The sequence below is a fragment of the Chanos chanos genome, chromosome 5 (genome assembly GCF_902362185.1).
Source record: "Chanos chanos chromosome 5, fChaCha1.1, whole genome shotgun sequence".
NCBI classification, from domain to species: domain Eukaryota; kingdom Metazoa; phylum Chordata; class Actinopteri; order Gonorynchiformes; family Chanidae; genus Chanos; species Chanos chanos.
In genome coordinates, this window is record NC_044499.1 from 19,403,172 (window position 1) to 19,418,379 (window position 15,208).

Below are 15,208 nucleotides of genomic sequence, written 5' to 3' on the forward strand. Positions count from 1 at the left end.
AATTAGGTAAACATATATGGCGCCCTGCATAGACATTATCTGTGGAACAATCAGATTGACATTCTTAAGGTCTTTGAAATTCCTCTGAATAAAAAAATACATTGAAAGACAAATTAGGGGATAACAAGTATTTTCTTTTGGCTGCCCCCTGGAATGACAGCTCTATGTGCGTGTAAGATTTAACGACCTGTGTTCACCGCTCCCTCCTCTTCCTTCTGCCTGAACAACTTTGGAGGAGTAATAGCTGTGACACAAATGGGGAGGTGGCAGTGTGAGGAGGATAGAAGTGACAGTCGAATGGAGGTGACAGAAAGAGGCTGCCGGGGTTAGGTCACTGAGTCAAAGTTACGGTGATGTAGCCTGTGCTTGACTTTCTTAAAGGGGACGTTCGCCTTTTCTGATTCATGGGCTCGTTATAAGCTTTTACTTAAGCATTTGTTACTAACCAGGATGATTTTTTTTCAATTGAGCATTTGGGATTTTTTTTTGTTTGGATTATGAAGCAATCAAAACCCATAGGGATTTTTACCTTCCCATACATGGAAGTGATTGTATCAACAATGAGTTTAAATGATTTTGAAATCTCAAATGGGTAAAAAACAAACAAAATAAAAAACCCCAGAAAAGAAAAAAACCCCTCTTATTCTCTATTGCAGGTTTACCTGATTGATGCATAGACGTCTTGATACAGTTCTCATTCATTCTTACAGGAAGCTGGACAAAATAGTGTTGTTTGCTATTGATATTTACCAACTCAGTGTGAAGGTATTTTATCTCAGTCAGCCACACACTGATATTCTTCCTGAATATAACAGTGTCAACTACTGACAACACTGGTAAATAGTAGTTTACTGATACGCTGATCACATACAATTTGGCTTCCCTCTGTTCTAGTCTGTGTTGATTCAACACCTAACATGGATTAGAACAGAAGAAGCACTGACTAACCAATTTTAAAACGCTTTATCTTAACATCAGACGCAAAGCTGTACCTTGCCCACCAGTTCATTCTGGTTAAACATAATGGCACATATAATAATAATAATAATAATAATAATAATAAATATAATAATACATGTCCAAAACAAAGTCAAATCAAAATCATATCATAAGTTAGAAAAAATAGTTAAGTCTTTTGTCTGGTTTTAAAAGTATGAAGAGAGTTTGCCTCCCTAATTTCTGTAGGTAAACCCTTCAAGACGAAGGGAGAGCGGTAGGGAAAGGCTTGGTTGCCAGCAGACTTCTCTTTAACTCTTGGAATGACTAGTCCAGAATCTTGAGAGTGCAGGGTGTGAGGGGGGTTATAGGGTGTAATTAAATCAGATGGGTAGGCTGGCACAAGCCCATGTAAAATTTTATATGTTAATAAGAGGACCCTTAAAATCTGCCCTTGCATGAATTTGAAACCAATGAAGGGAAGCCAGGGCAGCTCTGGTCAGGATTCTGGAAGCAGCATTCTGGACCAGATGAAGACTATTGGTACTAGAGGCAGGCAGGCCAGAGTACAGAACATTGCAGTAATTGAGGTGAGACATGACGAATGCTAAAAACCTTGGTGTGATTTTTGATTCTAGTCTCTCCCTAGTCACTCATATCAAAAATACAACCAAAACTGCCTTTTATCACCTGAGTTCCCACACACATTTGAGCTACTTGCGTACCTTGGTGTATTAACAGAACAGTGCAACTGTAGAACACAGTGCAAAAGTGCCATACTGATTTATCCAGATTAAAAATCTGAATCGGGGATAGGGGGAGGAGCTGACGCCTCACCTCAGGAAGCTGCTCTCCTCTCTCCAGCAGGTCTCTTAAAAAGCGTCCTCGTTCGCTGTGTGACTGGAGCTCGCTGCACAGGATGTCTCCGGGAGAGATGTGTCTAAGGCCATACCTCTCCTCCATCTTCTCACACTGCAGAGCTTTCCCTGAGCCAGGGCCACCTGAGTAAATACACACACACACACACAAACAAATGTGCACAACCATTCAATAAACCATCGCCTTGAATTTAACAAAATTCAATAAGAGAAGAGAACTGAGGAACTTATTGGAGGGGAACAGAAGGAAAACAACTGAGAAGTAGTGAACAGCAGGACAATGTTTCTATTAATCTATCTGAAGAGACTAAATATGGGTTATCACATGTTCCTTATCTGCTGTAATTCCGACAGTTTTCCCAAGCGCTCGACCACACTGACACACAAACTTCGTTTGGCACACAACCTTACTCCCACTGCCAGTCATTACCGTTCGGCTCATGAGTGATGACCCTGTTGTGTTAATGCATCCTGCAGGGCTCCTCCCTCGGCTTAATACTCCAGCAACTGCTGGAACTGCTGCCCATTATCTCAATTACCTGGAACATTATGGTAACTTTGTCTACTTTCAAAGAAAACTTTTAAAATCAGTGAGAGTACTTTTCTTTTACAGATTGCTGGAAGTGAAGAGGATGTGAATTCTTGAACTAAGTTTTCATTAATTCACAACAACAACAACAACAACAACAACAACAACAACAAAACACACTAAAATAATTCATTTTGCAGGCAAGAAGCATCAACATGCTATTGGTTGCTGCACTGAGGGCTCATGCATAAAAGCCTTCATTTCACTGTATCTGTGTGATTGAATGCACCATAGCACTTTCTGTCTCCATTGCTCTGGTAGAGAGTACGCCACCCACACAAGGCCAAGAGTTTTTTTTTTTTTTTAACTTAACTAGAATTGCCTAACAGACATGAAAGTTAATGACACGCAGTCTGGGAACAGTGAGACAACACTGCAGTTAACTGGGTCAAACCTGGACTAATTACACAGTATGGCCTCAATATGAGCTTACATCACCAGAGGTTCATATCTCATACCATGGACACATTTAGTATTCTCCTTGAGTCAGGGGCATGTATACCTGTGTGTGTGAAAGCAGCGCTCTAGAGAACCATGAAACCAAACATAACCGATAAGCCCACAATGAGCAGAACTGGAAACAGGGCGAAGGAGCGATCAAAAAACACTAGCCTCAGGTTTCAGCCCTGCCTGGTGGCAAGCAGATAGCTTGCTTGTATTAGTACTGTTTGTTAGCAATGCAACAGCAGGGTTGAATGAGCCCAGTTTTTCAACTGAGTGCACCAGTTGCATTCCTAATAGTTAAAAAGGTTTTTGTTTTGGCCCCAGCCTAATTGGCAGCTGGTCTTATCTCCGGTGAGACGAAGAATGCAGCTCCCAGACGTCTCAGAGATATGGCGGACTTCGCTCAAGCTTTCATTACAACACAAGCTAAACCAGGAACCCGCTGTTCATCCGCTGAGACAGACCTGCATATCAGAGGTGGTTACATTTACACTGAACACAAGCTTCTTTTATGGATGATGTGGCACACTTGCTGTTTTTTTTTTTCTTGGTTTTTGTCAGTGAAAGCTGTGACTGTACTTTGTGTCAAAGCAGTGGATTGACGAAAGCGATGCTCTTTAATTTCAATGTTGTCATTGTTACTTGAATTACAGATGCAGAGGCTTTGTCATAAAATGCGTCACAAATTCTGGCCTGCTTTGAATGAATTTATTATTATTATTTAATCAATTCATGCACGCACCCTTTATCTGATTCAGTAATCGTCATTTAATCATATTTTGCTATTTATGACTTGTTGACAAGCTTGACTCGATTTATAATGATTAACTTCTACGTAACTGGTTATAACATGTTATGAAGACTGCAGGGAAGGCTAAGAATCCTTTACCACTTTTAAGATTTTTGTCCTACAGGAGAACATGTTCCTGTGACTGTCTCCTGGTGAAGAGCTCTCGGTCTTAATATCGAGATGAATCCTGCCCATGCCATACATGTTGACATGACGTATGATTTCATCTTGCACCGTGCTACCCGCCGCATTAGTTACCGTCGCCATACACACATTGGGGCGTCATTTCTTGAGGAGCGTAATTTGTCCATTTCTTTTTTTCCCCTCCACCAACTGTATGACGCTACCATTCACAACCAGTCCAAAGATTCCAGCTAGCCTGTTAGTGCGGATGCTCCCTCTTCCTCATTAACCTTTATTTCTCCACCGCAATTAGCTGACAGCGCAAAAACTGGCAAGAGCAGCTAGATTCAAAAGCCTGTAATGAAACAGTAAGTTAATTGATTCGTCTCCACTATCTTATTTTTTTTTTTCTTTTGAGGCACAAGTGCCTTGGCGTTCAGTTCATTCCTCTGTCTCAATGGGGTTAAAACAGTTTCATAAACCAGTCTGGCTGACACTGTCACGCTGCTGTCGGCTTTACATGAAACCCCACTGGACGCTGACTGTGAATCATAAACTGGCTACTGCCATGTGACTCACATGAGAGCTTAGTTTGGTTTCTTTAAAGCTCTCGTTGAAGTTTCAAAGTTTCACCAATTCTGCTGTTGGAACACAATCTTGCTTTGCCTACAATATGCATTTCAAACGAAAGGAGCGACGTGTGCTAAATATGGTGCTGTGTTACAAGAAAGGTAAATTACAGATTTACATGTAAATCAGGGCAAAAATACTGACCTAGCAAAAGTCTGTTTTCCTGCATGAATCTCTTATCTTGTGAAAAATATGCTAATGACTCAGTGAATAGAATACTGATGGCTAAATTACAGCACATACCAATCACAAAGATGATCTTTGGTTTCTTCATTTCCACAGGAAAATCTGGCAGGAAAAAAGGAAGCAAAATTAAAACACTAATTACTCATTGCAGAGGAAGAAGAAGAGGACAAAAAAGGTGCTGTTCCATAAGTTAATTGTCATCTAGAGTTCACTGATGAGATGCTCTTGCAAATACATGAAGCTTTATATTCTCATTTACTGAAATGTGGCATGCATAATTTACAACATGGGACTGTTCTATGACGCTTGCAGTAATATGTTCCATCCTGATTCAAGACACATATCTGGCTCTTCTATCAGTCTTCGGCTGTCTTTCTGCGCGTATGTGAATAAAGATCACAGATAGAAAAAGTACATGATGCCTGGATGTAGGACAATGAACTAGATCTGGCAGCTAATGTTTGACTAAGAAATGTCACTGAATGCTAATGACTATTTTACAGTGATGTGAAATTACTGAGAGGTTAATAGACTGCACACAAATCAGAGCTAGTCATTTGTCTATCTACTTTCCTGGAGTGAATCCAGCGTTTACTATCTTCCACATGTATGCACGCACGGATGCACTGCATGCGCACGCACACAGAGAGATAGAGAGAGTACAGAAAGTAGACTTAACTACTCACTCTGTGAAGTCCCCTCTCCATATCCAGTCATGTCCTCATCTCCCTGTCAACGGAAGAGAAAGATGAAAAAAGATTCACTCAGGAACGAATCTCACGACTCCCCTGAGTGAATGAACCCCTACAATGACAAGGACCAGTGGAAGAAATCAATTCTGAATACACCAGAGCCTGTCTGTGTGTGTGCAGAGGCATCCATCTGCCTGGCAAAGGCCACAGTAACTCAACTCCAGCTGCACTGAGCCAAACTGACCTCTACCTATGCCTGCAAATTCACTCAACTAATCACTCACAGCACCGTACTCCATGGATCTTCAGCAAAGTGACGATCATTACAGTAAAGTACTATATGCTAAATGTAATCTCAGCATTTTGAGATGAAAATACTATCACCTATACTATCACCAGGCTTCAGGTTTCAGTGTGCAGCCTGATTATAGTAATTTTAGAACCCTAGGGGGGTGAGTTACAGTGATTTGAGAACAGAACATGATTTAGAAGTTCTTCTTCTTTTTTTTTTTGCATACCACGTCACTGTAAAATTCAACGTGTTTGAGGCTTTTGCCTCTAGTTGCATAAAACAAACCCAGCTCAGTGTTGCTGTCTACTAGGAATGTTTTCACACTTAATGCTGAAGTTGTGAAACAAAAGTGTGAAGAATGCGATTATTCACATAAAATTTAAACTTATCTACATGCTTGTTAAATATGCTACTTGGTTGCATTTACCAATTAAAAACAAAAAAGATAAAGACGACCAAAAAAAGTAAAATAAGACTTCATTTTCACCCAAAGCTCTAATGTTTTCACATTTGATATGGTAACTTGGTTGTCTCGGTCTTTTGACAGAACTGAATCTTAATTGTATGCATGGCATGCAAGCCAGTCGCCTTGTGTGTGACTGAGAGATGGAGCTGATCTGTAGTGGGATACAGTGTCAGAGGCTTTGGGCTTGTGGGGTGTGTGAGGCTGTGAGTGTGGAGCTTTGAGTGGGCTCGGAGCACTGTGGGGGAGAGGGAGTGAAGGTGCCAGTGATGAGGCAGTGTGTGATGTGGGCAGGACAGCCGGTCTGATGAGTCACCGCCAGTGAGAGGAGCGAGAGCTTTGCACAAGGCAGCATAAACACACGCGCACACACACACACACACACACACACACACAGAAACACCTGCACTAAATACAAGCTTACACATGCACGCACATTCATACAAACATGCAGATATCTTCAGCAAATACATATAAGGACAACACAAAAATATGGTATGTATCAGAACCAAATACACACACACACATACACAGAGTCAAACAGCCAAACATAAGTATACCAGTACTCAATGCAAGACTGCTATGTTTTGATATGTGAGGTTGTCTACATCACAGACACTAAAGATCCTATCAACCCAGTCTTAAAGTTTCTGTGTCTCAATTAATAATCATATTTTTAATGAAATCATCTTGGAAACAACTTTCCACCCCTTCAATCCTGTTTTTACTAACAAAAAAACAGAGAGCTGTAATGAAAGCTAATTGGCTCACAAGGCGTTTCTCCTTACATGCAGCTGTCAGAGGACAAGAAACCATCTCTGCCTTATTTAATGAGTTCAATATTTACTCCGAATAAAAGTGTTACCTTTCGCACTTTTCTGCCCATGCAATTGTGTACTGACAATTGTGTCTGCTCTACATTCAGTAATTGGGTAGCATGGAAAATGACAAGACTGGCCCGCTGAACCAAGTAGGAGAGTTTGTTTTTGGTGAGGCTTGGAGGTACAGAGAGTTCTGGAAGTATCATTATGATGCTTGCTTCAGCCTCCACTTTTCACACAAATATCTCGTGGGATTTGGGCAGCAGGATTTGTGCATCTAAAAACTTCTGTTTATGTTGTGTGATACAACCTAAATCTTGTCTCACATCCTCTGCAGCGCCAGGTGTCAGACTAATAACATTCAGTGAAAAGAAACTTGAAACATGGTGAGATAGAAGGACAAAAACGGATATGTTAAATATATTCTGAAAGCACTGACTGACTGTGAGGGACAGCAGTAGAGCCAAAGCTCCATCTGTGTGAGAGAGGACCATGCTGTGATAAAATGTGTGGTGAGATGGAAGGAGAATTGAGGGTTTCCATGTGGTCTTGGTGGCCCAGGGCATGATCCCTCTCTCCAACTGATGACCACAGATGACAGGGTCAGGGTGCGGAGTGTGTCTGGCCACAGAGCGAGAACGAAATCAGGTTCTCCAGCCTTTTATTCTGTTTTCAGTATTTTCACTACTGTGCCTGTTGACCCCAACTGAGCCTTGAATCTACACCCTCGTGTAGACTGTAATTCGCTACAGATGGTGCCCACTCAAAAATAGAGAGAATGACAGATTTAAAGCACTAACGTCTGTTGTTTCCAATAAGAAAGACTGAGAAAAGAGCATTATGTAAGGTTTTAAGTACTGCTGTGTCGCTACAATATATGAGTTGTATGCTGATGGGTATGATGGGTATTTAATTGATCTATGTGTCAAATTCTCCAAGGAGAAAGTAAGTCAAACCTTTTTCTTATGTGTTGCTCACCTACCTTAGAATGATTAAAAAAATATATATATATCACACATTCAAAGATTTGGAAAAAACAAACAACAACAACAAAAACAGTTGTTCTCAGGTCTCATGTAATCCTTGTTTCTCAGAAGGCAGGCTCATAGCAAAGCTTTTCAATGTACATTAGACATAAAAATACCCCCCACCCCCCTCCACCCCCCAAAAAAAGGAAACAAAAAGAAAAAAAAAAAAAAAGAGTGGGACCAAAAACAGAAGATTTAGCTTTTAACAGAATTGCCAGGTCTTCAGAGCTAACCAACATATCATCTGACAATTTGATAATATCTCACTGGCCATTTTGATATGAATCTACTTTATGTATAAGGATGAAAATAATTAGCATTATCCATCACAAGGATACATGCCTCAGGTGTTGGAGGACAAATCTTAAAGTGTTTTGTAATTGCTAAGAGTAAAGATTGTTACGAGTTGTATGCAGGCAGTCACATAGTTCTTCACTGTCTGTTACACAAGCAATACATCAGCAGGTCTTTTTTGGGGTGTACGTTTGTAATGTCATATGTTGGCCATGGCTAAGAAATAAGCCTTGCTCCATTCAAGAAGGGTCAGGAATAGATGCCCCATTGTTGTTAAGATTCAGTGCAGAGTGATAACAGGGAGAATATCCTATCTAGCTGAACCTCCCAGAAAACAAGGGACTATGCTCTGTTTACCAGAAGTTCTGTTTAATGCCTGACACAGCTAATAGTAAGGTTGAGATTTAAGCATATGACTCCAATGATTGAACGCAGTATAACATACCACTACACCACCCAAGAACCACTACATGAGCAACTAGCAATGTAGCCAAATTAATGAGAAGTAACCCACAACATGTTTTAAGCATACTCTATGCTAGTTAAGCATACTGTATCTTCAAATAGTCCCTAGAACCACCAATGGAAGAGTTTAAAATTATTAAATGACACTGGCCTGGATATTGGATTACATGAACTTTAAAAGTCTGTTTTTCAAACCCTCTCCTGAGGGACCACCAACTGTTTCATGGGTCTGCTGTAGTCTTGAAATAACACAACTAATTCAACCAATCATGGAGCTGTTGATCTGGTGAGAAGTTGAAAGAGGAGTGATAATGAAGACTTCCAATCAATATGTGACAACTGTCGGTCTCTAAGGAGGAACACTGTGAAACATCACCACAGAACACAAAGCAACAGTAAGTTCAACTTGTGTAAAATGAAACAGAGTCGCTAACACACCATAAATTTGAGAACTGTATGGTAAAATGAAACTGTCGTTTAAATTAATTTTGGACAATGTATGCTGACTGTATTTTAAAAAATTGTCAGGGAAAATAGGGGACTCAGTTGCAGACTCACTGATGAATGAATAAGATGTTTATTGTGCCAGGCAGAAGTCTTTCAATACACTTGGCAGAAAACGGAATCCAAAAAACAAGCAGAGGTCGTACCACAGAGCAGTCAGAAGGAGGCAGACAATCCAAAATGGCAGACAAAGGTAAAATCCAGAGACAGGCAAAAGGTTCAAAAACAGGTACAGGGCAATGCAGGCAGGCAGAAGAGGCAAAATCCAAAAGGCAAAAAAAGTATAAAAAAAAAACAAACAAACAAAAAAAAACAGGCAGAGGTCAAACACAGAAGGCAATCAGAATATGAAAAGGCTGGTACGACACACTGGGGGAAAGCAGTACGAACTGACAAACAAAGGGTAGAACAGGAAGGGTTTAAATAGACAGACTAATTACAACTTCAACGAGAGACAGGTGAGCACAATGACACAGTAAGTGAGGGGCGGGGCCAGAGCACATGGAAAACCAAAATAAACAAAAGCACATGACAAAACCAAAAACAAATGACAGCTAACACCAGACCTGACCAGCAGGGGCACAACAGAGAGCAGTTCACGCAGGAACCCTGACAAAAATTCCACATTGGAGAAATGTCAAAAGGTAGCTAATGTGAGAAACCAATGTTTTGTCATGTCTGACCCTGAATGATGAACCAGCTTGTTGTCTCCAATTTCCATTAAACGACATTTCCTGCTTTCCAAATTAGCAGTGACTCATTTGGCTTGTCAAAGGTCCATTCAGCGAGTCTCTTTTTTTGTGCAGGGGTGATTTAAAGAGTCATGCAAACATACTGAAATCATTTTACAATGCCTAGGGAGGAAGGGATGGATAGAGCACTTGGCGTTATGCTAATGACAGCCTTAAATGCCAATGTGATACCGCACAAAGGCTTCCAAAGAAACGATCTAGCCGTAGCATGTTACTGGGAACAATTTCCAACTCTTGATTTGATTGGCACACACCGAAGACAGCAAACTGAACAGAGAGAGCATAGACCCAGGTGATAAAAAAAATATATATGTTCTTTTGGTAGAGAAAGACAGTTACAAAGGATTGGTAGAGGACGGACATACAGAGACAAAAAGGAGGTAATTTCTGTACCTGATCCTCAAATTTGGAGGGCACATCAGCAAGGCTCGTGTTGTCTGCCAGCAGGCTAAGGTCGAGCTCACTTGGCCCTGTGGGTAGAGATACCGAAAGAAAAGCATTAGCTTAACGTCGCTGAAACACACCAGCAGAACACAGAGCCAATGTGGTCATTTGACCTATAATTGTCACGTAGGGAGAGTAAGAGAGAAAGAGAGAGAGATAAAAATAACCCAACCTCAAGCAACCCCAAAACAATGCCTTTCTTTTGTACAGTCCATTTAGAGAGTACAAAGCACATGCTATTATTCAGTTCCAGAACATGCTGTGGACTTCCATGTCTCACATTTTTTTTCTGTGTGATTTGTACCGGTATATTGCAGGTAGCAACAGGAAGTGGATTCATAAAGGAGGTGACTTTGATCAGAGTGTATCAACGTTAATAATGATTTCGCCTGACCGTATGACTCATTCAGATGTAGTGCAGGATGATGAAAAGAGAAAAAGACAGGAAGGGAGAGAGACACAGAGAGAGAAAGAGAGAGAGAGAGAATAAAACAATGTGTAAACAGCATTTTCTTTTCAGATGCATTTGCACATGGGAGGGTAGGAATTGAAAAGCTCTAGGTTCTACACAGGTGCCATTCCCATTTGAGAACAATTAATCTCACTAAATAGATTTTTAATAGCACAGTAATAAAGAAACTGTATCTGCCTTTACAAATAGAGATATATTCTGCTATTCACTTATATCAGATTAATGGTTTTCAGTGTACTGTAGACTACAAAACCTGTTTTGCTCCAGACATGTGACACCATGTTGTGTTTGTGGTGAAATAAAACAGGGGTCATATCCTGGCAAACTAATAACATAACACAAACAGAGAATATTAGATTCCCAGCACTTGCCATGATTTAATTTTTTTCTTCGGAGCATGCCTTCTCTCGTATGGAGTTTGTAATGCTCATGGAAAGTGAACGCTGACTCATAAAAATGGTTAGTTATGTGTGTCAAGGATTTCACAGATCACTAGAGAGAACTCAAGAGCCTTCATTGTATGAAGCTGGCCTCAGCAGAGAGGTCACGTATATAAATATGTGAAACGGCCGGCGGGAGAGGTAATGTCAGTGGGGTCTGAGTCAGCAGAATGCCTGCAGCAGAGTTAGGAGTAGACGTCTATAGCTTGTTGGCTCTGGACACAGACTCTCTGCTCCCCTGGTAAACATAAGGTGATAGGGACTTGGTGGAAATTCTATTACTTCATGGTATGGACAGCCCTCACTGGAAAACAAATCTTTAGTTCTCCACAGCGAAGTTAGGAAGGTAATCGTGCAAGCTGAAGTATTCTTAGAGTCACATTGACTTTTTCCTCCAATAACACTTTTTTTCTCTTGTTGTACCTCGCTCAGTGGAGCCATTTCAGACTGGTTCTTCTGACAGAAGGTAATCACTAAGTAGTAATGGTCTAGGTTTAAATGAAGCCAGAGAGGATAGGGGCAAAATTGCATCCGAGGCAACGTCAGACTACCTGTAACCATAGAGTGTAATGGGAAGTATTTTTTTGTTCTGACACAAGTCTTGGGTGTGCTGTAGAACCATGAAAAAGGAGAGAAAGAAATCTTTTCACCAGTATGGTTCCACTGAAGGAACAATCAGGAGCTGAAAGGTGAAAAGCATGTTTTTAAGTCAAGCAAAATCTGTCTTGTTTTAATTTTATTCAGTGGTTTATAAGATTTTGCAGGATAAAACTTTCACATGCTACATTTATTATGCAGAACTCCACACTGAAACAGGTCGATATCGAAGACAAAAAAAAAAAAGACAAAAAAAAAAAACCCGTCATGCAGCTGCGATTAAAAAACGCATGAGTAAGACCCGAGATGGAAGAATTGTATCACCACTTACAAATTGGTTTTGGATTGAGGACAGATGGTGAAAGAATCTATATGTACTAAAGCAAACATGCCAGCAGAGAGCAGCTCTGTAATGAGCCTACACTGTAACTGATGGCCATACACCACTGGCTCACTCACTCGAGCTGTCAATGTCTTCTGGTCTGCTGGAGACCTGCACCTGTGTACCTGCTAAAATATGTGGGCCATACCACACTTTTCAACTTTGTCAGAAATGTAACAACAAGCATCCCACAAAACATACAAGTATACACTAGCTTCTGATTGTATACCGTTATAAGGGCTCAGAGGGTCTGTAGCAGTGGATGCCAACAGGCATGAGAGACAATCCTCCCCGCCCCCTCCCTCTCCCAAAACCGGGCTGCCCCAAAAGGTCACAGGATGATGCGGCATTACACAAGAACCATGGTAAAGCTCCTCATTCCTGACTGTCAGAGAAGAATAAAGCAGATCTGACCAGAGATTATGTGCGTCATCATGCCCCTGAAACACAGAGAGAGGAAGCAGCACTGCCCACAGCTTCCTCTGTCTCTCTGTCTCTCTGTCTCTGTCTCTCTGTCTCTCTCTCTCTCTATCTCCTTTGTCTCTCTCTTTCTTCCTCTCAGCCTCACTTAGCTGCTGTTAGTGGCCTTCAATTCCCAGTTTATCATCCACAGTGCTGTGCTGCTAAACAGGCCCTCAGAGGAATAGGCTAACAAATTTTTTGGTTTAGAGAGTCTGACCCATTTCATCATCTGTAGGGAGGGGATCAGCCAAGGATTTGACCATTATGAGGTCAGAGAGAGTTCTGCTGTTTAACTCAAGCAATGCCTTGTCCATTATCTGTGGCGCCACTGTGAGCTAGATCTTACCCTGTGTGTTCGTGTATTTGCTACGGTATCTTAATATAAGAATTTGTGCAGTATTTGCTGGGTACACTGATGCTAATTCGTATTTGCAAAAGCTGTGCAAATACATAGATTCATAAATATTCAACACATTTTCTAAATTCAGTTTGTGTTCATATTAAATATTAAATATTAATATTAATTGTTCATGTTAATATTGTCATAGTAAATAGACATTTATATACATCTATCTAAACTGTAGCAAGAGGGAGTACTGGGACCACACTACAGAGAATCACATCAAACACCATACTCTACAAGAGGAAAGGAAATCATAGAAACAGTTTATGTGGAGTACCTCAACTCCTTTACTCCTGATGTAAAACATCTCTTTAATGGGATATTTAAAAAAAAAAATTAAAAGAGTTTATCAGAACCTCGGGGTGAAAAAAAAAAAAAAAAAATCAATCAACAGCCATTAAACAAGCTCATCGGCCATTAACTATTGGAAGTCCTCTCAGTCAGCAGAGATCACACAACTTTTCCCCTCAGCAGGATGATGCTGACACAAACTGTAAATGTTTCACAAAAATGTGTCCTGGGCACCCACTTATTCTGCCCATATATCAACTGGCGCTCTCCAGGGTGAGCCAATTAATCCGGCTGCCGGTGTCCTTCAGCTTCTTTGTGTGGGAGCCAACAAAAGCAGTCCTCCTTCCTGTGGCAGTCTGCCACCTCCCTCCTCTCCTCCGAAGGTTAGGCGCAGCAGAGAGTAGGGCTGTGGACGGACGCATTGATGCCTCCTACATAATCAAAGAGTACCTCTCAAAAACTGGCCAACTTCCCAATTCATCTCCTAATCTCCCCCTCTACAGCCGCTCACCATCAAAATAAAACTTTCAGGCTGGGCGGCTCAGTCCAGGAACCCTGTCAGTAGATTGCAAGGCTTAATTTGTTGAAGCTTCCTCTCCAAACAAAGTTTCATTTCCTCAAAACCAACATTGTGGGAGCCACGGTGCGGTGGTATGTTGACACAGTAACTACTACTACTGCAGTGGGACGCTGACACAGTAACACTGAGAATGTGGCCTAAAGTAATTGCCCTGTTTCTCTCTCTCTCTCTCTCTTGCTTATTTTTTTAAATGAGAATGCTGTTGTATTGTTGCTTCAGGATGCCTGCGCTCTCAGATTAGGCACGTAAACCAACATCTTCGTTTGGTGACTCATGGATACTGTGTTCCTTTGTTTGTTTTTTGCATTTGCATTGGACGCTTCATAGTTTCAACACTGGGAAGAAATGTCAATATTATGTAATTATCCCTTATTTATTTTATTTATTTATTTATTTAATTTTATGTTTTCGTTTTCTCTGCATAGCCTGGTTCACAGTGTCACATGATGCTTCGGGTCATTATCTCTGGGTTTAGTCTTAATCACAGATTCAGTCTTCCATTCAATTATAAATACCAAGTTTTTCCATTATACAGAGTATTCTAGATTTTTCTGTGCTGTAATTAGTCTATATTTGATGGCAGCCATTTCGTAAAAACAAGCTTACAATGAAAGGAAAAAGGTGGGTGGGATTCTATGCACTTCACCTTAATTCACCTTATCTAAGCAAATAATCCACCAGGCGCCAGCTGAAAGGTCTCAGGTCGCACAACAACATTTATCAAATCGTTTAACATCATCCTGGCTGGAGTCCTGATGTTTTCCCTTAATTTGGAAACAGGAAGGCCTATTAAAATTGATGCTTTGGGAAGTAACACATGGAACCATTTCGGCATTGCATGAGTCATGCCAAATCTGATGTACTTCTGCCTCTGTTCCTCTGATTTTATCACCCCCCACTGTGATCAGGGGGGAAGACTGTACACAACAGCCTCGGCAAACTTTAGATGGATTTGGAACAGAAATGATTTCTAAGCTTCTTGGTTAAGAGGTTGTGGTTTCTGTTGGTAGCTCCTTGTAAAAAGGACCACATTTAGTTATAGTACGCACATACACAGACACACACACACACGCTCACGCACACACAGACACACACACACTCACACGCTCACGCACTCACACACACAGATTTACCTGTGTTTGAAAGTGTCCATGATGAAGTACTAATACACGTCAGCCCTTTCACAGTGGGAGGCTGAAGACTGCCTTATGCTATCTTACGCTTATGAAACATGCTGTCTCATCTTTTCA

At 40.9% G+C, this 15,208-nt stretch overlaps 1 protein-coding gene across 1 annotated transcript in view; it reads right to left on the reverse strand.

Annotated features, from left to right (window-relative positions):
• The window catches only part of ak5 (adenylate kinase 5), a 42,648-nt gene that overhangs the window by 2,142 nt on the left and 25,298 nt on the right, over positions 1 to 15,208 (reverse strand). Inside the window, exons 8-11 of the mRNA XM_030775699.1 lie at positions 10,281 to 10,357; positions 5,263 to 5,305; positions 4,634 to 4,678; positions 1,774 to 1,937 (exon numbers count right to left, since the gene is read on the reverse strand). Coding sequence (XP_030631559.1) covers positions 1,774 to 1,937; positions 4,634 to 4,678; positions 5,263 to 5,305; positions 10,281 to 10,357 — 329 coding nt within the window. The remainder of the gene's footprint in view (positions 1 to 1,773; positions 1,938 to 4,633; positions 4,679 to 5,262; positions 5,306 to 10,280; positions 10,358 to 15,208) is intronic.